At 33.7% G+C, this 25,734-nt stretch overlaps 2 protein-coding genes across 2 annotated transcripts; one reads left to right on the forward strand and one right to left on the reverse strand.

Annotated features, from left to right (window-relative positions):
• Positions 1-611: 611 nt before the first annotated feature.
• LOC113782985 (uncharacterized protein slr1919) lies at positions 612-11,316 on the reverse strand. The gene is made up of 16 exons (XM_027328976.1): positions 10,868-11,316; positions 9,587-9,762; positions 8,782-8,935; positions 8,474-8,526; positions 7,962-8,105; positions 7,722-7,826; positions 7,514-7,639; positions 6,374-6,571; positions 5,931-6,037; positions 5,684-5,846; positions 5,437-5,502; positions 5,079-5,172; positions 4,142-4,254; positions 3,264-3,334; positions 2,080-2,233; positions 612-1,454 (listed from the first exon to the last, which is right to left on the reverse strand). The coding sequence occupies exons 1-16, from the start codon at positions 11,175-11,177 to the stop codon at positions 1,017-1,019; spliced, it is 2,472 nt and encodes an 823-aa protein (XP_027184777.1). The 5' UTR covers positions 11,178-11,316; the 3' UTR covers positions 612-1,016.
• A 5,876-nt stretch (positions 11,317-17,192) lies between these two features.
• LOC113781977 (chlorophyll a-b binding protein 6A, chloroplastic) lies at positions 17,193-18,781 on the forward strand. Its single transcript, XM_027327880.1, has 4 exons — positions 17,193-17,474; positions 17,593-17,695; positions 18,024-18,312; positions 18,433-18,781. Exons 1-4 carry the CDS (start codon positions 17,284-17,286, stop codon positions 18,582-18,584), a joined length of 735 nt encoding a protein of 244 aa, XP_027183681.1. The 5' UTR covers positions 17,193-17,283; the 3' UTR covers positions 18,585-18,781.
• The last annotated feature ends 6,953 nt before the right edge of the window (positions 18,782-25,734 follow it).

Raw genomic sequence — 25,734 nt, forward strand, 5'->3', positions numbered from 1 at the left:
ACGAAACAATTCATTTTGTAAAATGTTAGAGACAAAAAAATTTATTTTGTGAAATGTGAGGGACTATGAATCAGATTATATAAAAATTCGATTTGACAATTTTGCCCTTAAAAAATGATCACATGCAAGTCACGTGGTAAATTCCGACCAAAAACTAGTCAGAAACCTAGGTGGAGACCAAATTTGATCAATGTGAATTGTAAGGGACGTAAACTTACACTTTTAAGAGTGAGAGACGAAAAAAGTCATCTTATAAAATATTAGAGACGTTTTGAACGATTTTCCCATCTTTTTAACCATTGCAGGTTGGGCCACCCCATAGAGTAGGTTTCCCCTCCCCTTAGGAGTAGGAGTAGGATAGGCTAGGCTAGATGTGCCGTCAAGCTAAAAAAAAAAAAAAAACCATTGCAGGTAACTAGAAATGTTTTTTCACATCGTTAAAGAATGCTTATGCTCAAGTGATAGTGTGATCAATTCGGCCTAAAGAAGCAAGTTAAGATCCAAGTTCAGACTGGATAACAAAGGCACTAAAATTAGCTGGCTGTCTTGTCTCAATTCTCAATGGACCAAAAGATCCATGCTCAAACTGGAAAGAGGTCAATCACGGAGGAAATAGAAATTGGTAAATGCAAGAACAATTAAGCACTCTAAACCAATATGGTGATTTCTCACTCTTTTACACTGTTAAATCTCCTGAAACTATACAGAATATACAACGTCTGCTATGTTACAACTAAACAGCATGAACAGTCGGCCTCTGTTGCCTGACAAATTGCAGACACCCATACAAACACGTCATATAACTCTCAAATACAACTGAAGAGTAAGCAGCTCGATCGCCTCCATTCATAGGTTATGCAGGTGCCCAGGTGTAATAACAAGTATACAGTACCACTTTAACTCGTGTTAGCTCCTCAAAGATGAACCATTTCCAACAGAACTGCTTCTATCCACCTCAACCCTCGTCTGAAAAATTACCTCGATCGATGTCAGGACCCCTTGAGGCCATTGGAAAATCATACGCCGACAGCAATTCTCTTAGGGGCAAGAGATATATGAGCCAAACTGGCTTCAAAGAGGGTAACCAACACCCGATGACATGCCATTGCAGATGCTGTGACCAACATAATAAATGAAGTCCAGTAGAACCTAAGCATCAATATTGGATCCTTCCTTGCAGAATCTAGTATCTTGAACAAAATAATTTTTATCCGTCGATCTCTTAAAAGGGACTCATAATCAATCATTGGTGTTATTCTAGAAGATGAATCTATCTCAATGTTGCTAGCGCCTCTACCCAACTGCACTTGGGGACTAAATTGTACAACCTGAACACCATTCCCTAAAACCCTGCTTATCCACTGATAAAGTATATCTGCGATGACTCTACAAAATTGCTGACGCATGGAATTTGCCTCCTTTGACACCATAGCTCTGACTAATGAAGTTCCATTCTGTGTGTTGAAATGCAGAATCAAGCTCAAGTTAAAGGTTAGATGGCATAAACGACAAGGTCACACAAAAGGGAAGGCTAGCTCAGAATATGACAACTATTATTCCCCAGTAACAAACCCAAGTTAAAACTTCATACTTGCATCTGCCATCAAATTGTTCGACAGTCAACAATGTTGTTCAAGAGAGTTTCGTGCGTTTATTTTTATTACAGCAAACACCTTTTGATTCAACAATTACAGTTGGTTGACCAAAGAAAACCAACAAGTCAGAATCTTCTACCTCAAACAAGTTACTGCACTCCTTTCACTCTATCCCAAGTAACAAATATGTTTCAAATTAACAAACTTGAACTTAGCTGGAAAAATAGCTGATTTTCATATCATTTGATTAGTTCAAGAATTATAGAAGTTTGAACAGAATAAATTGGTGTAAACCAAAATGAGATAAAAAATCAAGAACTACAATGCAAATGGATTATGCTCATCCTTCTACCCTACTTAACGCATCTTTAATTGCCTTCACAAGATTACCATGAAGATAAGAGTGATATTTAACCAGCCAATGACAATGCAAACATTGAGGAGATATTTGTGAAGAAGAAGCTTGAAGCTGAACGATACTTACTGCAGTCATTAGGAGTCTTCTAAGCACATAGCCATCCTTTGAAGGTAAGAGTCTCAAAATCAGGTTTGCTACATCATGTTCACCAGAGACTCCAATTGAAGAAGGGTCACGAGATGTTTCAGACTTTGATGCCGCCACCAGGTGCAATCCTTTTCTGGACAGAGGCAAGAAACTTGATTTCAAATCCACCAAAAAAGTGATGAAAAGAAGGCAATAACATATAGATAAGACATCCTCATAAATATCAAAGAAGGCAAAGACCTAAAAGTCAATTATCAGACCGCCAATTTTGGAACCGTGTCCTTTTCAATCTCAGGACTTGGAGGCAGAAAAGGACTGCTGTAGAGTGGTTCTTCAGGAATCAAAATCTCTCTGCTAGATGACTAATTAATTTTGGGTTGATGGGTACTTCAAACCCAATGCGTTGCACCAGAATGACAGATGAGAATGGAAACAGATGTCATAATCAGAAAGGACTGGGCTAATGCTTACCATCTGTCAATTGGAAGTTTCCTGAGTTGGGTAATATAAGTTGTTTGGACAACTGACAGCTACCTTCCTTAAGGTTCACCATAATTATAAAAACATGACCATTTGTTAATAAAATATGGTGTCCTCGTTCAAACTTATCAGATTTCATATATTCTGACATAAACACTCCAATGCAAATTCAGCACAAAAGACTAATTGTAGTTCCAGATGAACCTTCTAAACACTTTAGAGAGGATAGGAGTTGTAATATTAAAGAGAACTTTACAAAATTGACTAGTGAATCAATAAAATTTCATAAACAAGATGGGTCTCTTGTGTATCATAGTAAGCAAAAGCAATTACTGCAATGTCTTCTATCTATACTAATAGCCAATAAGAGAGAGATATTTTTGTTGAATCTTTGAAAACATGACAGAGAAGCACATTTAAAAAAAAAAAATTTGAATTGAAATATTACATTTGATAAGAATGGCTTATGAATCAGCAATCCTTCAAAAGCACCCTCCACAATAATGTTTTCATGTTTACTTTGGAATATGTAAGAAGAAAAACTGGAGAGACCAAGAGGCCAAAAAGCAAAGTCAGAGAATGTATCATGCAAAATGTGCAGATTTAAGTAATAGAAGCTTGAACCATATAGAGAAAGTTTGCTCCACTGTTAATGAATCAAAGAAAGACACTAGTCAGTATACCTTGCAGCTCCAACTCTTAAGAAAAGAGCAAGCTTTTTCCATTGAAATTCCTTTTTCCTGTTGAACACAACCTATCAAGGGACACAAAAAATTAAAAAAAAATCAAGACAGATCTACCAAAATTAGTAGTAGTATCTTGATGTCCAGCTAGTAGTTCACATAAAATCCGAGAAGGAGGGAGGGTGGAAGATTACTACCTAACATACACAATGAAACAATTGAATGCATATAGCTTTTAGATTTACAAAAACACACACACAATCACTTCAGCTGATTTTAATGAAACAAGTATAGGCCCAAAATTAGAGTAAACTGAGTAATATGACTTGTGAAGTTCAACTGCAGAAATTAACTTTATATCTTGATCTAGGTTAGTCCTAAATGCAGACAAGGGAATATTTGACCGAATAGGTATATCATGGGCTACGAAAGAGCTGAAAGTTCGAGGGTCAAGGATGTAGCAAACCAGGTTTTCAGGGATCTCTGTGCGTTTTTCAGGCTGTTCATCAGATAAAGTTACAGTCACATATCACTAATTTCTAGTGGTTCCAGAGGATGATTGTGCATCGATAAGTGAAGTTTCCAACTCTAAGATATAAAGCAGGATAGAATGGAAGTTTTATTTAAAGGAAACTTTCTGCAGTTCAAATTAACTAGAAGATCTATATGACAAAAGAAGTGCAGGTAGCAAGTACATTTAGCCCCCACTCTGAATTCACAAGTAGCAAAGACATCCCCTTAATTCACTTTCCACGACAACTAACTCTCAGATAATGGGCTTAAACATGATAAATATAAGCTGCAGATATTTGAAAGACAATTTTGTGCAACCAGAAAACCCAGTACAATGATGGCAGTGTTATAATTTATATATGTACCGAGTGCAGAATTCTCCCCGAGGAAGCTGAATTATCAGTGAGAAGTTTACGGACAACATAGGGATATGCAGCCTCAAATGTCTTAAAATTTGGATCTGCAGCAACTGCCAATCCTGCAATATATGACCAAAAGGAAGGTAAATACATGTTTCAAAAAGAGGCAATTTTCATAATATAGTATTCGCAGCTTGTAGAAAGCTGTCAAATGCAGTTCCAGTTTATGGATGACAAACATGAGAATTGAAATCACAACCATAACAGGTATATATGCAAAGAAAGATAGAAAAACAATCCTATCGAAATACTTCTTTGCACTTAAGAATCTAAAATCCAGCAAAAAAAAAGAAGGATGTGTTCATTTGAGGCCAAATATGCTTTATCGACAATTCTACCACTAGCAGTCATTTCATTTACTAGCAAATCAAACCAGGTCATGTGTGCCTAGACAGAGACTTCCTGACACTTATCTAGTATCCATTTTTGGAATACACTCCACAACCCCAGAAAATGAAGGCCATAAGGAAAAGAACCAACCACTTGATACATAACTCTGGTTCTGTGTTACAATACCATGGGCAATCTACCAGAAAATATAGTACCAACCTTTTCGACATTTTGGCCAACAAAAATTTTATACCAGGTATTTCCAGATAGAATTTGTCTGATGAGTAACCTTGTGGCACTGGTTAAGCAAGGCCCTTAGTCCTAGTTTTTTGAAAAGTGAAGCTGTATTGAGAATGTGCGAAAGGGGCAATAATAAAAAACAGATAAAGAGACAGATGGATAATAAAACACCATGCACATTACTCTACATAATAGCCTCAGATTAAGCTTTCCAACAGGTCATTGTTTTTAAAGGAAAAGTTAGCAGAATTCCGTAAAGTTGACACTGCTAAAGTCAAAGGGTTGACAAAAGAAACATGACATGGTAGTCTACCTTCTAGTGAAGCCAAAGACCGCAGAAGCAGAGTGTAGTATGGTGGCATGCGAAAATGATACTTCAGTGCCACAGACCATATTTTACCAAGAACCTAGATCACAAATGTCAATGTCAGCAACCAGTTATGGAAGAAATGGAAGAGAACAACCAAGATTTAGATTCCATTTTTCAAATGTCTATTATATTCTAAAAATAAAGTTTCAATGGGGTAAGAGAGAGTGATAGAGCTTCATCCTTCCTAAGGATATGTTTGCAAAAGAAACTGAGAGTGTACTGTTACAAACTCAACATGTTCAGAAATCTTTTGTCAAATTTTGGTCACCCCAAGAATAAGTCACCATATTACAGTTCTCACCCGACTAAACTTGACGTTGGGGATTCCCCGGTTAAGTTCCACCTCTCCCAAGGCATCTTCCAAGTCCTGAATCATTTTTCCACCAAAAAAGTAGATCCACAGACGAAAATTACTTGAGCAATAAGCAGAAAAAGACAAGATGAAAATAAAGCCAATTCATTGGAAAATGATTTAAAGGATTTCATGTAAAGCATGAATAAGAGAAAATAAATGGATCAGCTATTGCTTATTGTACACCATATATTACCATGGTAACACGCAGAACATTAGTTCCTGGCCGTACAACATCCATTTGAATTAGTGCCTGCACAAGAGATGCCCAATCTCCATAAACTATATGCACTATGGATGCAAGCATGGCAAATTGATGTTTCTTTTCCATCTGGCAAAGCAACCCAAAATCAAGAAACCTAACATAAAACAGAAGCAAAGAACAACCATATGTAAATCAGACCTTCCTTCAATTAAGTAACAAGATAGCCAATTAATCATACCCAATTTGCCCAGATGATGTGTAGCGCAAGTTGCCCGGGTGGGGGTCAGCATGCAATAACCCAGTCTCAAGGAGTTGAATTAGTGATGCTTCCACTCCTTTATTAACCTAAAATAGGTAAAGCACAAAAATCTATGATAAACACAATATTAAGAACAAGATATTTCATTAACAATAGTGCATATGGCCAACACAAGAAAGCGACAGTGTTTGCGCCTTTCTCCCATTACAGGTCATCACAAGCTCAACAGCAAAAGGTTGGATTACCTCTACAATACCTAATTCTCTAGCAGATATATAAATTCCAGTATACACACGTAAGTTTTATTCTTGCTATGTTGTGTAAGATCAAGCAGCTTTGAGAATGAATGATTAATTTGTGGACTGCCAAATACATAACTCATAATCCATTGATGCATACAAGCCAGAATGCAGATTGCATACCAAGTCAAGAAGACGTCTTTTTGCTTCATTTTGCTGCCTCTCTGTTAATCCAGGGTGCTGGTCAAGTGATTCAGTAGAGAGGAAAAGTAAATCGCGTGGATTATCACCAACCATCCATTCCAAGGTCAGAATCTTTTTCCGGCTAAGATGTCGGAAAATTTTTGGAACACATATAAAAGGATACCGAGAATGTGCTTCCTGCAGTAACCAAGAAGGAATTAGATTGTAAGATTTTGAACCTTTGGTAGGTAAAAAGCAGATTCTTCAAATGACTCATCACACAAAGAAACAATAAAAACACATGATTTTTCTTTCTTCAAGTATGTCAATTTGTTTCATACAACACTATTTTGCCAGCATGAGGCAGATATTATCTCTTTTTACTTTCTTTTGACAAGATTTAGATGTCAGGCTAAGTTCGAACTGTAAAGAAGCACAGAAGAAACAACGAGAGCAATGGCCACTCTATTCGACAAATTTTGCATAATTCCACAACCCATCATGATATTTAAAGGAGTATCCAAAAGAAGTGATAAAATATGAAGACTGATTCACAGAAGTTTACTTGGTTCCAAACAACTATATAGAGATGAAGGAAGGGATAGTTGTGCCACAGCACAAAAGAGGAAGTGACGTCTGGCAGCAGCAGTATACTACCTGCCAACTTCCAGGCTAATCTCATCATGATCCCTGCACCGTCAGTTTGACATTCACAAGTAAAAAGGGACTGTCAGCCACAAGTCTGTTTCTGGAACAATATGGTGGCAGCAAATTTGGAGATTTTCAAATTTCAATATGTTGATAAAAGGTCATAAAATGATTTAAGCGATAATCATTTGTTAGCCAATTACAGTAATTAAAGCATTGCCTAATGTGCAGAGAAAATTCCAAACACTTCAGCTGACTAAAATAGCCATCAACTAAGTCTAAGCTTCCTTGTTCTTTTTTCTTTGAATTAATCTTCTATACACTAACAGTGTATACACTTTCACCATCGAATGCATAACACATAATCTAAATTTAAATTTGAAACCCAAATTTTGCAAATGTGTCATGCATCCAACTGGGACAGTGTATACAGTCATTGTAAAAGAATCCTGTAAGGAGAAAATACTTATAAGCATAGAAGAAAATTTGTACCATAAATTTCTCTGCATTGGCAGCCTCCAAGGTGTAATCTAACTCCCCAACTAAGCCTTTTCCCAGTTCATCAGCATAAAGCCTGGGGTCACTCTTCCTTTTTGCTATTTCTTTCAATAGCCCCAGCTGAGATAATTGTCTAAAAAATTATTTAGGCAAAACTGCTTGAGTTCATAAAGTATTTTCCACAAACAGAATTTAAACTAACCCCGAGCCGAAGAATGTAAATATCTCGAACAACCACATGATGTAGGTTAGGGCGCTGGACTTTCACAGCAACATCAAAACCATCAACAGTCCTAGCTCTATAGACCTAAAATGGAAGTCAAACCCAATACATGAGAAAAACACACAAAATGACAAAATATAAGAACAGGGGAAAGCCTATGTCCAATTACTATTTCCAGATAGTACTAAAAACAATCACTTTCATAAGTAAATGAACTACCTGACCAAATGAAGCTGCAGCAACTGGTTCCTCTGAAATATAGCTAAAGAATTTTCCCACAGGAGAACCCAGTTCTTCTTCAATGATCTTGAAAGCAACAACCTTGGGAAAAGAGGGGATATTCTCGTGCAGCTCAGACAAAGCCTGCAATCATGATTTCGACCCTAAAGTCAAACATGAAACAGACGCTCATAAAATCTTCAAAACATTGACATTTTTCAATTATGTTTTTACTTTTCCAACTGTCTTTTTATCTCACATACATCACATCACAATAAGTGCTAGTGTTATTCCAAAGAATTTTTCCAGATAATCTTCTATCCAAACACACTCAATGAATGACAGCCTTCCACCATGGAGGCTATGCATCCTGTTTTATATGAGTGCTTCATATAAATATCATTCAAACTTCTGCTCTCAGAACAAATCATACACGAAGATACAAATCAAATATGAGAATTTCAAATAGGTTCTAACAAATGGATTCTATAATTTAAAGAATAACATGAAACCTTGGAGATCTCAGTCCCAATGATATCCGGTCTTGTGGACAGGGACTGACCAACTGCACAACAAGCAAATGAATAAAGTAAAGAGCTCTGCATCTCTCAACTAAATTATTTACACAAATTTACAAAACTTACAATTCTGCAGAAGAATGCTAGTAAACAAAAGAAAGCAGTTATACACATAAACTTGTGATTATGTTGCCCTTTGACCTTTGCTTATGTTTTAGTTATGTTGTCAACACATAAATCAAAAAGAAAAAACAAAGCGTATATTAACAAATTTGTGGGCTCAGAGTAAATGGTATGCTTACTTTTTATAAATGTAGGGCCCAAATTTAGCATTGTTTCCTTTAACAATATTCCAAAACTGTACTGGGATATATCCTTATCAGCAACATTGCGTTTGGAAGAACCGATCCCTGAGATTCGCATTCTTATTGCAGCAGAAGAAAAGGCAGCAAACACCTTAAATAAGATATCAGCGCAATGAGGAAGAAGTTCAACAAAATAGCTTGTAGTACAATTATAATGAAACCCGTAGTGGTCAGCTGGAAAATCTTTCAACAGGGATTCTCATGCTGAAAGATAAACCATTCAACATCCATCACGAAACTAAAAATGCTAGCAGATTGCAAGGAAACATTCACAAAGTTGAAGAATTCAAGGTCCTTAAGTGACTGTTGTCAAAATATTTGCATTTCATTGATTTCCAGCATTTAGACAGCTTCAACTATGAAAGTGATAGAGCACCCATATATTTGTCTTCTCCCTTCAAAAGGTTGTATAATATTAGATACACACCATTTTAAACGTGGGAAAGTGCAATAAGAGATCATGCATTCTTATTTCAGGGTAATCTCAAAGTTAAGGTCAAGAGTCCTCCAACTGGAGAAAATAAGACAATTCAAGTGTTCAAGAAATGAATTATTTTAAGCTCCAATGCAAGATTTTTCAAGATTATTATGGCAACTACATATGGTTGTCAGAAGCAACCAATACAAAATCTGAGACACATCAGGCATCCTCAACAAAACAATTAGGTTGAAATCAGAATACTTGCAACTGTGAAAGAACAAAAAATCAAAACTAAACAATTCAATAGGACATGTAAAGTACCTCCAGAAGACGGAGGGCAACTACATGAGGCCTCAACATAAAATAGTCAGCTACTTCTTGAGGATCATATGACTCGGGCAATGGCTTCGTCCATAACTTGGATAGATAGTAGAAATAGCTAATATATGCCTCCAGTGCTTGAAGATCAGCAACAAGTAAATCAATTCCAGAAAGCTCTGTTGGAATATATCAAATGCCCAAAGTCAATTAACTAAGAAACAAGTTCAGCAATATTAACTTTCACATGCATATCAACCACACGATCCTTTCAATGTTATCATGAAAGGGCAGGTTAACATTAGCTAAAGTCAGTCAGCCAAAGGTCTTAACACACGTCAACAATTGCTAGTCGTAACATTGAGCATTAGCCATCTTCTAGCTGATTAAAGTTTTACAAAGTGTTGCTCCATCATTTGGATGCCTTGTTGCAAGGTTACAAGCAACAGCCACAACGTAGTGCACCTTAAACAGGATTGGACACAAGCGCCATCTTAGTACTCCCACTGCTTCAAATTAGATATCCCACTTGTTCACTGTCCATTCCATTCCCATATGATGTCCGCTGACCTAAACTGGGAAGTGCTATTTGTCAAAAACTTCAGGTAAAAGTGAGTCGTGGGACTCTTAATTTCTTCAAATGCTCCCCGTCGAATGAAAAATTCATTCAATCGTTGACAATTTTCCCCCATCAAGAATCAAGTTTATCCTGAAACATGGCCTATGTACAACTCTCACCTAAATAGAAATAAAAAATATGTAGAGTTTCTCAACAAGCCCAAGCACACAGGTGGCATTTGATTCTAGGGCAAAACCCATACCTTAGAAAGAAATGTTTGACGACTAAACTGATTCTCATCCTTTAGTAATGCTTCTAATGGATAAATCTTGATTGAAAACCCAGTTGCTAGAATATAAAATTCGACAAACTGAACATTCTTCAAAACCATAATGCTGCTAATTGTTAGTTTTAACACCATAAGGTTCAGTGTCAATTTTAACATTTCTTATGCTTTTCAATACTTCACTGAGCGAACTGTGATAAGTTACAACTTAAAACTTGAACCTGCTTATGTAGATTAAAAGCTCTCATAAATTACCTAGCCAATCTCATTATCATCAATTTAAACCATAAAAAAAGAGTTTGCTAATGATGATCATTGGTAAAAGATAAAAAGTTTAATAACTAAAATTCAACTTGACAAAAGTAACAAAATTGCTAAACCAAAAAACACAGAATTAATCAATTACCACTTTATCAGTATGGAATTAAGAAAACTAGACCTGGATAATAAGGCTGAGGCCAAGAAGGAGTCCTGAGTGGAGAAACAACACGTGGGTCTTCAACATGACGGAGCCAGATGAAGTCATCAATTGATTTTGCAATCTTGGGAAGGTGAAGAGTAGTATTAGCCCATTCCACACCTTTACTAAATCCCTTCCTCAGAAACTCAAAATCCTTTTTCACCACCTCCACAACGTTTCCAACAGCACCTCCTCCACCAGAACCACCAGCTTTTAGCTTGTCCTTGATGGGTTTTGCGGCATAATTACCAGAGCAAAATATGGGCTGGAGTGCAGAAGCGAAGGCCATTTCAGTGCCTCGCAATTCACAGCGAAAGAAAAGGGGATTGAATCACCCAGATTTGCAGTAACAAGACAGGAGATGACAGTAGAAATGAGAAGGCAATGAATGAATGGCGAGCAGGCATTCGCTGGAGAGTAAAAGAGTAGTTAGCTGTATGTATCGGGAGCTAGAGCTACCTGTGATGACTGTCGCTATCCCATGTATTTGTCTTTTTAGTCTAGTCATCTTTACGTATTTCTCTTTTCTACATTACCTTTTATGGCTTTACCCGGATTTGGATTGAGGGATCCGCAATGGGTTAATTTTTAAATTTCAATACGGTCCTCTAGAGTGCAATATCTTTTGGTCCGTTTGGATTCCTTGTTTTTGCCTCTGTTTTTGAAAAATTATTTTTCACATTTCAAATGTTATAGCAAATGTATATTTCAAAAACACCCATATCCAAACATTATATCAAAAACAACTCCAAATATACATAATATGTATATTTCAATTATGTATATTATATATATATTATATTAATATAAATTGAAATATACAAATTAAAAATTATATATTATATATTACTCCCTTCGTCCCAAAAACTTTGTCGTGCTTTGGGAGTTGAATTTTTTATGTACAGTACCAAGTTTCAGCTTTGTTTTCCGATTTTGCCACTTCAAAATCACGGTTAGAAACAAGAATGTATGGTTATTAGTGGTTAAGGAGACATGAATGACGTGTGAGCCCAAAGTTACCTACAAGAAGTCCAATCTGCCAACGAGAGTGATATTCACGCATCACTTCAAGCCTTGTGTGTATCTCACGAATGTCTTGCAACTTTTGTTAACAGCAAATGAAAATCAAGGGACTCACTAATAAAAGTAAAGAACGAGGAAATCTTGAAGGGTAAAAATTGAAACAAGAGAAATTTTGTTTTCCATTTTGGGTATATGACATATATTTTGGGACAAACAAAAAAGGAAAGTATGACACTTTCAATGGGACGGAGGGAGTATATATTTATATATTATATATTATATAAATATTTATATACATTAATATTATACATAATATTGTATATTATACATAATATAATATAATATACATAATATGTAATATTGTATACATAAATGTATAAATATTTATACATAATATATTATGTACATTACATTATAATATATACATTATTAATGTACTTTCATTATTATGTACATTATTGTGTATAATAATGTATAATAATGTTATGTATAATATATAATATACGTAATATGTAATAAGGTATAAATGTATATTATGTATAATATATTATATTATGTATATTATATTGTATATATACAATATTATGTATATTATACAAATTGAAAATTTTATATTATATATTATATAAATAATTATATAATGAAATATACAATAAATATTACAAATTGAAATATTATATAAACACCATATTTATAATATTATAATATTTATAATTAATGTTAATGTATATTATTTATATTAAATATTTATATATTTATTTATTCATATTAGAAATATTTTATTTTATTTAAAATATATTTTTATATATTTATAATATATTTATATTTTTTTTTTAAAAAAACTTTTTTATTTCAATTGATGAAAATAAGACAGTACATAATGTCGATCAGACTCCCTTTCCGTGTCACAGGTAACACGAAGCATATGACCATCATGCAGGCATCCTTTTAATTAGCCGGAAAGACGGGAAACCTGATCTATCCAACCTAAGTGCCCCTCTCGCAAGCTGAGGGAGCATACATGGTTGGTTATAAATCTTCATCTGGACAAGAGGGTGCAAGAGGCCTTCATTGGCGAGGATGTCTGCCACCGTATTTGTCTCGCGAAAGCAATGAGAGAAATGCCCTGAATCCTCCTCTAGCTGCCATATATGGAATACCTCTCTTCGAATCTGCCACGGACACTGTAACCGGCGTTGCAATATACCAACCAATACCAACGAATCGGATTGTACTCGAACCTGTGTGAATCCTCTCTAATGACAAAGACGAAGACCCGCTAACAAGGCCAATACCTCCGCACGTAAACTCGTACTAACCCCCAGGCAAACTGAATAGCCAATCAAAAAGCGACCCTCTGAATCCCGGAGATCACCACCCCCGCCACTTACTCCCGGGTTACCCTTAGAGCATCCGTCTGTATTAAGTGTCGCTATCCCCGTGCCTACTGCCTGCCACCGAACAATTCTGCACTGAAGCGGCACTGGGGGTGTGGATAGCCTATCAAAAAATTGGTCAAAAGGCAGGCGGAGATTCCACCTGTTTACCTCGCTGGAGACTGCCAACACAACATCCTGGATATTTATATAAATATTATATATTATATAAATTATATATAATATAATATATATTATAAATTATATATATTATACATTTATATAAATGTACATTTATACATAATATATATATTTATGTATATTTATAATATACATTTATATTATGTATTATATATAATATACATTTATACATTTAATTTAATATACATAATATTAATTTTACATTTATACATAATATTAATATATATTTATAATATATTCATTTATACATTTATATAATATTCATTTATAATTTATACATTTATAATAATATAAACTTATACATTTCTAAATATATTTATATTATGTATTATATATAATATAATACATTTATATATTTTTATATAAATATATAAATATATTTATTTATAAATATTTATAAATGTATTATAAATGCATAAATATATATTTATATAAAAATATAAAAATCATTTATTATAATTTATAATTTATACATTTATATAATATTCATTTATAATTTATACATTTATAATAATATATATTTATACATTTATAAATATATTTATATTATGTATTATATATAATATAATACATTTATAATATATTTTTATATTTTTACATAACTATATAAATATATTTATTTATAAATATTTATAAATGTATTATAAATGCATAAATGTATATAAATATAAAATTATAAAAATTATAAACTAAAAAATACTCAAAAATATGTTTTAAAAATACCTCTAAAAATAATCCAAAAAACATTTACAGTAAAAATTTTTCATATAGTTTTTGAAAAACAACCCGAAAAACAACTAATCCACTTATTGTGTCGCCAACTAAAACGTCTCTGTTTGGCATTCACATTGAAAAGTCTCATTTCATAATTTTCATTCCTCGAAAATTTAGTCCCTCAAACTAAAAACATCTCAAATTGGTTCTCCAAATTGAGAAAAAAAATGTTCCAACTTGATCTTTTAAACCTAATAGATTGAATTATACTAAGGATTTACTTTGTATACACTGAGTTTTGGATATATGTCACATATACATGATTTGGAATTTAAATTTTGAATTCATGTTGTGTGATGTGATTTAGACCTACAAGTGTAAAAAACAAAAATATACGCTAACAATGTATAAAAAGATTATCCTCATATTAATGGTTCAATAACTATGAAAGAATTAAACGGTAAAGAAACAAAACTAATAAGATTTATTGTCATTCTATTTTAAGTTTTTTCCAACTTTAGTGATTTAAATGACATGTAACTTTTTTCACCAAATTAGCACGCTCCTTTTATGTCCGGATGAAAGTAGGGTGGGTAAAATTATCCGCTAACCCGAAAATCCGTTATATCCGATCCGAAAAATTAGGATATCCAATTTTTATTATTTAATCAGGTCAAAAGAGGGTCGGGCACCCGCTAAGATGTTGGGCAGGTTAGGGTCACATAATTAAAAACCTGCGGGTACCCGATCCGCCACGCATATATATATATATTTTTATTATTTTTTTTTATTTTTATTTTTATACACACACTATAAAATAATAAGTTAGAACTAAATAAGTAATTTTATTGAACAAATTGCATTACAAATGTGAGAGACAATAGTTTATTTACAATATTCATTTGTAAAGGCCATGATCTTATATTTTATAGAAAAAAATTTAATTAATGTGGAACATATATATTAAAAATTGTGCTACTTATTTCAAATTTTTATTGATTTTGAATTCTTTTAACTTTTTTCCTTTATCTTATAGTCTCTTCACATGCTTGTTTTTTGGTGGGAAACCTTTTTTTAGAAAAAAAAATTTATTAAATCTTAGATGAATGTGTAAAATATAAAATTAAATTGGTATAAATCATTTTTTTTTAAAAATTAAATGATAAATGGGGCGGGGCGGGGCGGGTACCCGCTGACCCGACCCTATCTCAGCGGATACCCTATAATCGGGTACTCGCTGATATGCGGGGCGGGTAAGGGTCAGAAAATAGCTGACCCGCACGATGCGGGTCGGATCAGCCAAATGGTGAATGGGGCGGGTACCCGACCCGCGCCCACCCCTAGATGAAACTACTACATTGCTGCATACTGAAATAAAAATAAGTAGCTAAAGACCACCCATTTATCGTGAAAAAAAAAGATTAATGAGTGAATGTTTCTTGGAGAACAACTAAACTTTGCTTATTTTTCTCTTTTTGAAGTTAAATCTTTTATAATAAGCAAAATATTAATGTATTTAACAAAGAGTAAATTTTATATACACTGACAATGCATACACTATCACAATTGGATGCATGACAATGAGCAAAATTTCAATTTTAATTTTAAATTCAGATGAGTTGTCATGTATCTAATGGTGATTGTATATACAATGTCAGTATATAAAAGGTTAATCCTTTAACAAAACATGATAAATGATCAAAATTAGAACAACTTTCTTGTTTAAAGTACCAAATTGAGATTTTTTTTTTAATTTGATGGACCAAATTGATAGTTCTTGCTACTTTGGAGGATCAAAATGAGACTTCTCAATTGAAGGGGATTAAATGGAGTCATTTTAAAACTTTAAATAACCAAATTAAAATTTTAAACCACTATACAGGACTAATGTGAAATTAACCCTTTTAAATACACCTAAAACATAAATAGTGACAAATTGTAGATGGTAGGAAATACATCTTTATTCCTTTTTTTTTTCTTTTTTTAAGAGAATCAATAGTGGTTTTCCATTTTATCACTTTGATAACTTGACTTATCGATTATAAGTAAAGCGTCTTACTACCGAAGTTATGGCATCTTACTGACTAAATTATGCTTGGTTGTCAATCTCTCTCAATACTAACTCCAAAAAAATTTTACGTTTTTTGAAATCCCTAACGTTTTTCTGAAGGATGAATGGCACTTTGCTACTTGAATTATGGGATTAATCCCACTTTACCTCTTCAAACTAAAACAATATATAGTTTATCCCCTCGAGACTAATCATACCTAAATCTTGTGAATTGGCTTTAAAAAAGAAAGTAATAAAATGACTAAATTGCCCACTTTGTATGGGTTAAGTGGTCAAAAATACCCTAGAATTATTGTTGAAAGCCACAAAATATGTTAGCTCATCCTCACTGTATCATCTATAATTTATTTTTTTTCATTCGCAAAATAGAGCCTAATATAGTCAAATTAAGGGTTGAAATCATAGAGAATTAGGGAATAATTGGGATTGAAGAATGATTTAAAAATACCTTTTTTTGCAATTGTATGTTGCGTTAAATCTACATGTTGATGAGTTGCTTGAGCTGTATATGCTGCGAGACATTTTGCCATATGTTTATAATGTGAAAATGGCTGTGATCACTACTGAAAACACTGATTACATAGCCATGGTTATTTTGATTGTGATGATAGTGTTTGAGTTTTGATGGTTTTTATATACTTCTACTGAAAATACATTAACCGGTTGAAAGTTTCATTTGGTGACATTTACAGCCACCTCGATCTTTCTAGGCTGGAAAGAGCTCCCACCACAGAAAACACCATAAGATCTCTACCTTTAAGACCTATCCACTTGATATTCCACATAAGATATCCCCATGGATTAACAACTTGTACGTGGCCCAATAACACAACACAATCTGGTATCCTTAGCCAATAACGATCAACATTTGGATTCGCTCTATATCCTTCTTTCTCCCATATACCAAGTCCTGCTACCCTGTTGTCACACCCCTTCTCCTTGTCAAACCATCTTTTTGTCTTCTGCCATTTTTTCTTTGCTTTCCAGAATTCTCTCCAGTTCTGAAGAAGATGGCAGCAAATACATTGATGAGCTGCGGCATCGCCGCCGTTAGCCCTTCAGTCCTCTCATCATCCAAGTCAAAGTTCGCCACCTCCCTGGCACTGCCCACCAGTGCTTCCTCCAGCAGCAGGTTCACCATGTCAGCTGAATGGATGCCCGGCGAGCCACGGCCACCGTACCTTGATGGCTCAGCTCCAGGGTAATGAATTATACTACAAGTGAAAGATGACTGCTTGGACACTTTTTGTTTTTTGGCTTCTTAAGCAGCTTTGATACTGATTAATGACGTACCATTACGATCTTTTTGTGTTGTTCAGAGACTTCGGCTTCGACCCACTTCGTTTTGGTGAAGTTCCAGAAAACTTGGAAAGATACAAGGAATCTGAACTCATCCATTGCCGATGGGCCATGCTTGCTGTGGTATGTATCATGAGTCATGATTCTCTTATTTCTGGGATTCAAACTTCTAACCAACTCATCCCCGTCATACATTCATGGAAAATGATTATCAGGCAGGAACTCCCGAATTAAACTTCACACGCGATATACCATGTTAGATATTTAAGTGTATTCCATCCCTCAAATTCTAGCATCGGCAACATTTACATATAAGTGATCAATTTCCTGCTTTTTATTGGTTTTCTGCGAGGCAAAGTTGTCCCATTTAGTCTCTTTGTACGGTACGGGGTGTCCAGTTCTTGATTAATTAGAAAAGTAAAATTACTGTCAATCACTTAATGAATTGCAGCCAGGGGTCCTAGTACCAGAGGCATTGGGTCTGGGAAACTGGGTTCAGGCTCAAGAGTGGGCAGCCATTCCAGGAGGACAAGCAACCTACTTGGGGCAACCAGTTCCATGGGGCAACCTCCCTACCATCCTGGCCATTGAGTTCCTTGCCATTGCTTTTGTAGAGCACCAGAGAAGCATTGAGAAAGACACAGAAAAGAAGAAGTACCCTGGTGGAGCCTTTGACCCGTTGGGCTTCTCCAAGGACCCTGCAAAATTCGCAGAGTACAAAGTCAAGGAAGTCAAGAATGGTAACAACAACACACCTTCATGCTTGCTCATCAATTTCTTCTTTTCTGTTTTTTTTTCCCTTTCTCCCAATCCCAATCGCATATATTCTGATGATACACATTTTGTTTTTGGATCTTTAGGCCGCCTTGCCTTGTTGGCTGTCGTGGGATTCGCGGTTCAACAGTCGGCATACCCTGGAACTGGACCGCTGGAGAACTTGGCTAGTCACTTGGCAGATCCATGGCACAACAACATTGGAAACGTCATCATCCCCAGATCTATTTATCCTTGAATCACATGATGATCGATGCAGTATTTAGATCACACACATTGTAAAAACTTTCCTGTGTAACATTAATCGACATTCATGGAGTCCCAGCTGCCTGTTATGGAATGTAATGTACTAGTTCCTTCCAACACCTTTCTGCTGCACTCAGTTTCTCAGAGCAAACATGAATACATCCAATTTCCCTGTGTTGAGAATACTCATCCAAAAGGAATTCCTTCTGTAAATTTACTCCAATCGTTGAACAGAAAGAGTAATAAGAGAAATATGGGCATATACTAAAGGCTAAATGGCAAATTGCTCCATTGTAATGTTAGATGAGTGGCAAATAGCCCATGTAGTAAGAAAACATTACTAATTTCTCCTGCACACAAAAATTTGACTGTAAAAATTTGAGGACATATTTGCCCTCGTAAATTTCATGTAGCCAACTAATTATTTTTTTTTCCCCAAGGAGACAACCTACTCAAAACATAATTAGATTAGGTAAGAGGTATCCAATTTTTTTTTTTCTCAGATAAACAACCTACTCAAATAAGGCACATGCTCCACAACTTCTTGTGGTATAGCATTTCAACATGTAACTCCAGCTCTTGAAGATGTTGTTTCTCGTAAATATATACTGTTATTTTTTTTAAAAATAAAGTATTCTATTTTTAGTAATACTTCCTTATCAAAAAAATATAAGACTTAAAGCTTTTCACTTTGATTTTCTTTCTTTGTCCTCATTAATAATTGCTTTTGATGCTTAAATATATATTGGTGTTTTCTAATGAAATTTATTTAAATATCATAAATTATCAAAAAAATCTAAAGATTTCATTCATTAGAGATTTTTTTATGTATTTTTTACAATTATTTACAGCTACAGTATGTACCACCATTTCTTCGATACTGCATTGTTTTCGTAATAGAAAAAAAATATATAATAACCTCAATTTCTAAGGATAATATGTCATGGCATTAAGTATATCTAATGGCGTGACTGTCTTTTCACACATCTTACGTACATATGAACTATGCCGCCTATTTGATGGTTTGTTTGATCAAAGGGGGCAATATGCTACTTGTCAAACATTACGAGGGGTATTTGTGACTAAACCTAACCTACACTAAATTACAAGTATGGCTAGGAAAATGCATTTAGTAGTGTATCGCATTATCCACGTAAGTGAGAAATTTTATCTCAATTAGGACCAACAACAAGATAAAATTGTGAAGCCCATCTCACGTTTGTCAAGTGAGTTTTTTGGGTGTTTGTCTAAAACTTTACCGTAATTTACTGTAGAAATTTTTAAACAAATTTTTGAAATGTATAAATTTTTGAATATTTTGAAATGTATAGTTTAAAAACTTTAACAAGTTTTTTGAGGTTACTGTAGTTAAAGTTTTTAAAAAACTTATAGCAAGTAAACTTGATAAAAAAACTCAAGTGACAAACAAGGCTACAGTTAAAATAAGATTGCGAGATCCTCATTTGTTGACCACACACACACAGCATCAGATTGGTTAAAGGCTAACACAATTAAAATAAGATTGTGAAATCCTTATTTGTCGACCACACAATATCAGATTGGTTAAAAACTAACTATTGGATTTGCTATATAGTTTATCGAAACTAAGATTAAATTTAAAATTTCTCTGTTTATGTCAACAGAAGTTTGATATTCAAATGAAGTGTTTTTTTTTTTCATTTTTTGGAACGCTACCACCTCTCACCACGCTCTTCTCATCTCAATTATCAAGATTTAAACTCTGAATTTGACAGTGAAGAAAATCCTAATAGTCCTCCTCTAGCCACTGGATTAACCCTAGTGGTTATTCAAATAGAGTTTGATGATACATCAGTTGCAAAAATTGTGAACATCTTGTTTCAATTATTCCCTTCGAGAATGCTTTTGGAATGTTGAAAAAATGAAAGGGTTGAAAATATCAAAAGGCTAATAGAGATTAGAGGCCCTTATGCCTAGTCTGGGAAGCAAGAAATGATCAAAAAAAGAAAGGATTGGACGGGAAATTGCATCCTTTTACAGTTTGGGAGCTGTCAGACGGAAGGAAAGTAAAGGAATTGGCGGGATCAGACTCTCCTTCTGCTAGTAACAAGTTTTCGGGTAGATTCGGAAGGCAAGAAGGTGACTTAAGTTGACTTACCAAGACGACATTTTTCACTCTTAATAATTGCTACATATTACCCTTCTAGCTTGTAACATCATGATTTAATTAAAGGGACACACTTGCAAACTAAGTATCAGAAAATCATTTCTTTCCCTTCCTCTTCAACTCACAAACAAAAAGAAATCAATTCTTTTCTTTTCTTTCCTGAACTCTTAAACAACCTTAAAAGAAACTTGTTTCTTTTATCTTCCTCTTTCTTCTCTCTAAACCAATTCTTTCTTTTCTTTTCTATCCTAAACTCCCAAACTCGCCATAAATGTAGTGCTGGTTAGTGTCAAGGTAATGACGAAAAGTTCACCAAATATTGCTTTTATTTGCGTCTGCTTTCACCACTTCTGCACGGAAATAAAATTTCATTTTTTGCAAGTTGTGATAGCTGGATCGGCTACAAAAATGAAGCAGCCTGGGCTTAAAGCGTGCAAGTTGGGCCTCTGTAATTTCCCAATGAGATGGTCCACCATTTAAGACAACATGCATAAGGGTCAAAGCTAAAGATCGAATTTTTGCTTTTCTGGCCCATTAGTCATTGTACAATTTCTTGACCTCTAACCTTTGCTTTTTTTTTTTTTTGGACGGGTTTGACTCCGATCACCACCATAGGTCAACGCATGTCTTTGAAAAGGTTCTTATAAATCGCCGGTCAATACAGTTTTTATATGGCCAGTCAAATTCGAAAACACAATCTTTTATGAGAAAATGATCCATTCTTACCAACATATTCAAATTGTGCTGGCACCTATGACTTTCGCTAGTGGCCATCATATTGGATATTTGTGATTAGATGAAATTTACACTAGCGTCCTTTGATCCTTTCGGCATCCAGTTCTAAAATTTGGAGGAATTTGCTACGTTTAAAAAAAAAAATCTGTCCATTATCCAAAGGTGTTAAATCAAATTTTGTTCCGTGAGTAGATATGTAGCTTTTGACTAAACTTGCCAGATTGCATCTTGAAGAATTCACGTTAATTTTAATACAGTTTAGAGCTCCAAAAATTTAATTTGAATGATACTTAATGAAACTAATTGGTTTGGTTGCTGACCAAACCATAGCTAGAACAGAGGCGAAGTATATTAGATGACAATAATGGAGCAATGTTAAATGAGATGAACACAATGTCCTTGTTAACTAAGACATCAGGCACAAGTAGATGATTACCATTTTTGTCTTTTTTTTTTGTTTTTTTTTGCGTTTTCAACTTGTGGTTAGCCTAGAAATGTATAATTACAACCCTAATTAAAGGTCCATAATACACATTTATCTTAATTATGATTCGAAAGTTAAGGAATGCTTAAATTCGAGTCATCCTCCGAGCCTCCTAAGTCTTAATGTATAAAAAATAGTTAATCAGGTATCTGAAAGTTAGATAAGTCAATGACATAAATTAGTTAGATAAAAAAGTTAGACTATCACATGACGTTTTTGTCGGGCTCCGAAAAAATTGGCACCGTGTCCATATTCTGGAAAAATGGATGCTTCATGCCTGCTGCAGAAATACATACAAATCTGTCCCAGCGTTGGTTGATGGGAAGAAAATTTTGCTGGTTGATGGGAGCATTTTCTGGCTCTTTGTACAAGTGACAACTGGCTGCCTAATGCCAAGCAAAGTCCTGCACTGAGAGATTGGGATGCAATCAAGCCAAGCCACTCGCGAGTAACTTGCGTGCGACTTGATCAAAAGTTTGGCTCGAACTCGGTTTGATCGAATTCGAACTCGAATTCAAGCCGCTCATTACGCATAATGAGTCGAACTCGAGTATCAGAATTATATACTCGAGTACTCGATAAGTTCAATCGAGTATTTATATTATTTATATATTATATATATTTAATTATGGAATGACTATTATGGGTTCGTAAATTAATAAATTTACATGAAGTAATGTTCAACAAAAAAAGTGATGGATGGCGAAATGGTAATCTGATAAATCTAAAATATAAAAAATTAAAAACAAGAAAAGAAAAACTCGAGCTCAAGGTCGAGTAGCTCAACCTTGATAAGGTTTGCAATTTATTTGAGTTCAAACGAGTCAAATTCGAGCTTGATTTCTATTATGTCAAGTTGAGTTCGAGCTCAAATTTATATACTCGTTCAAGCTCGAGCTCGAGTAGCACAGTAGCACTGATAGTGACTACTCAAGTTCGACTTGACTCGATACCACTCCTATTGAGAGAACAACATTCTTCTTCTTCTTTGTTGAAAAATACAATAAAATGGTCCCTCATATTGTAAGTTATTCTTTTCTAACACTCACACTCAAGATCTACACATTTTTTTCTTTGCTACAAAATGCTTTTTTACATAATGTAAAGAAGTAATACTTAGGTGGCGTTTGGTAAGAGGGTTTCGGAATAGAGAATTGGAATAAATCTCATAATTGTTGTTTGGATTACTATTATCGGAATTGGGATTTTGAAATCATATCTAAAAATCTGGAGTTCCCTAATTCCCTTATAACCTGAAGCTTTTGGACAAAACCCAAGTTTGATTCCCATTTAAAAAGGGGCCCGTCCCTCTACCCGTTAAAAAAATTAATATATAATTATATACATATATATAATTATAAATATTATATGTTATATATTATAAATACATATTATATGTGCATATAATTATAATACATATGTGTATATAATAATAATATAAATTTATTAATATTACATAATAATATATTAATATTATTTATAAATATATTTATAAATGTATATTACATGTGCATATAATTATAATATATGTGTGTATATAATAATAATATATTATATATTTATATTTATATTTATTATTATAAATATAATAATATATAATAATTATTATATTTAATATATAATATACATTATAATTATATAATATATTAGTATAATTATTATATATGTTGACTAAATAAAAATAATTAAAAACCTTAATTATATAATAAAAATAATTATATAATTATAATTATATAATTATATTATAATATTTGTATAATTATATTTAATTATATAAGATTTAATTTAATTAGTTACAAACTTATAATAATGATATTATTAGTTATATGTATTATAAAATATATATTAGTATATGCAATATAATTGATATTATCAATTATACTAATAATTATACATGTTTACTAATAGAAATTATTAATTAGTTATACTAAATTTACTAATACATTTAATTAGTGAAAATTTCTTATATCCCATTTCGAAAGAATCAACAAACCAAACGTCAATTATAGTAATGATATACATTCATGGTACTGAACAAAACAGATGTGTTAGAATGACTGAATTCATTCCGAACCTAAGATGAATGATTTCAAATCCAAATTCGATTCCAAGGTGCGAACCAAACGCCACTTTATAACTTACTTTTGAGAAGAACCCAACTCCGTTTTCTAACATGGCAAATTCTTCGGTGTTGATGAGGATATCTTTTGGCACATGCCGACTAGTACTAGAAGTTAACAAATAAGGAAGGGCGGAGCTAAAAAAAAAAATTCAGTAGAGACAAACTTAAAGTGTTGAATTATACTCCTTTTAAATCTTAAATCCTTAATGAATGATTTTGCCACTTTATCTATCAAATTCATAATAAATATTTCCTATTTGTAAAAGTGAAATAATGACGGAACTTGCAACTTTTATGAATCTCAATATGTAAAGAAATAAAAATTATGGCAACTTTTCAAATGGATTTGTGTGTAGAGAGCAAATTAAAAAAGAAGGAAAAGAAGAATAAAGGTAAAGTTGAATCTTTGTTGGTTGATTTTTATTTAACTATGAGAAGTGAAATAGGTTATCTATTATTTTTAATCAATCTCCTCGTGTGGACAAAGTGATAAACGAAAAATAATATCAACTAAATACCTTTCAAGGCATTCTTTGGATTGAGGGAATGGGAGGAAAAGGAAAGGAGAGGAATTGGAGGGATTCAATTTTTATTGTTTGGAATGATTTTTGAGCAGGGAAAGAAAATGATAGAGAGGGAAAGGATCTAGTTGTTTTGTTGAACTATAGTTTTCGTCCAAGAATAGGTGGAAATAGAGGGAAATAAAACTAAATTGATTGAAATAATTTAAAATCTTTAAAAGATTAATTTTTGTTTGTTTTTTCCCAGTAAATTAGCACACGATTTTCTCCTTTCCTTTCTTTTCCTTCTTCAATTCATACAAATTAAATATTTCCTTTTTATTTCCTTTCGTACTTAATCCAAACAAGATGGATGATGCTCGATCTCCTTTCCTTTCTTTTTCATCGATATTTTTTCCTTTCCTTTCCCTTCATTTTCTTCAATCCAAACGGTGTCTAAATATCTTATTGAAGGGTAATGATGGTAATATTATGTAGTTATGAAGGCAAGGATATGAATTTATATGCGTAAATCATATATTTTGATTGGATCAGTGGGGACAATTGCCCCCCATTGTATCTCCAATTCTCCATCAATTTGTACCCCTCTCTTTGGGACACAATTTGTTTAATTCTTCTTTGGTTTTAGTCTGATTTGGAGACAAGTAAATATTTTTCTAAATTGGTAAATAAGGAACATAATTGTTGTTTTACCCCTCTCTCTCTCTCTTTTTTAATGGTGTTGTATGTGGGGATAGTGAGAAAAATGATTGTAGATCCCAAGTGTTAGCTATAGTTGTTTGAATCACTGGAAAGTAAAAAAGTAAAAAGGGAAAAGACAGAGTAGCTTACAAGATTATGAAAAGGTGTAGTGTATAGGGTTTACTGAGGTACGACCTATATTGTACTTTAACTAAGCTGAAGCCTGAATGTTCTGGTTCAAGCTCGTCATGGTTCCCTGAGCCAGAGAATTGAAGGCTACTACTGTTTCTGTTTTCCTGTATGTATAGTAGCATGGTACTATTAATTAGGGTTTGCACCTGGGAACAGAAAGGGAGCTGAATAAGAGAAGCGGCGGAATTCCAAAACCATATATTTCTTTCTCAAAAGTAGAGCAGCGTTGCTACGCATGTTGTGGGGAGCTTCAGTTCAATC

Source organism: Coffea eugenioides, chromosome 9, assembly GCF_003713205.1.
Source record: "Coffea eugenioides isolate CCC68of chromosome 9, Ceug_1.0, whole genome shotgun sequence".
Taxonomy (NCBI): domain Eukaryota; kingdom Viridiplantae; phylum Streptophyta; class Magnoliopsida; order Gentianales; family Rubiaceae; genus Coffea; species Coffea eugenioides.

Coding starts and splice junctions, on each gene's coding strand:
- LOC113782985 (XM_027328976.1), bottom strand. CDS start 11,177: ATGGCCTTCGCTTCTGCACTCCAGCCCATATTTTGCTCTGGTAATTAT. Junction 7,640..7,721: donor TTTACATTCTTCGGCTCGGG/GTTAGTTTAAAT, acceptor CAATTATCTCAG/CTGGGGCTATTGAAAGAAAT. Junction 1,455..2,079: donor GAAGACTCCTAATGACTGCA/GTAAGTATCGTT, acceptor TTCAACACACAG/AATGGAACTTCATTAGTCAG.
- LOC113781977 (XM_027327880.1), top strand. CDS start 17,284: ATGGCAGCAAATACATTGATGAGCTGCGGCATCGCCGCCGTTAGCCCT. Junction 17,696..18,023: donor GATGGGCCATGCTTGCTGTG/GTATGTATCATG, acceptor AATGAATTGCAG/CCAGGGGTCCTAGTACCAGA. Junction 18,313..18,432: donor AGTCAAGGAAGTCAAGAATG/GTAACAACAACA, acceptor TTGGATCTTTAG/GCCGCCTTGCCTTGTTGGCT.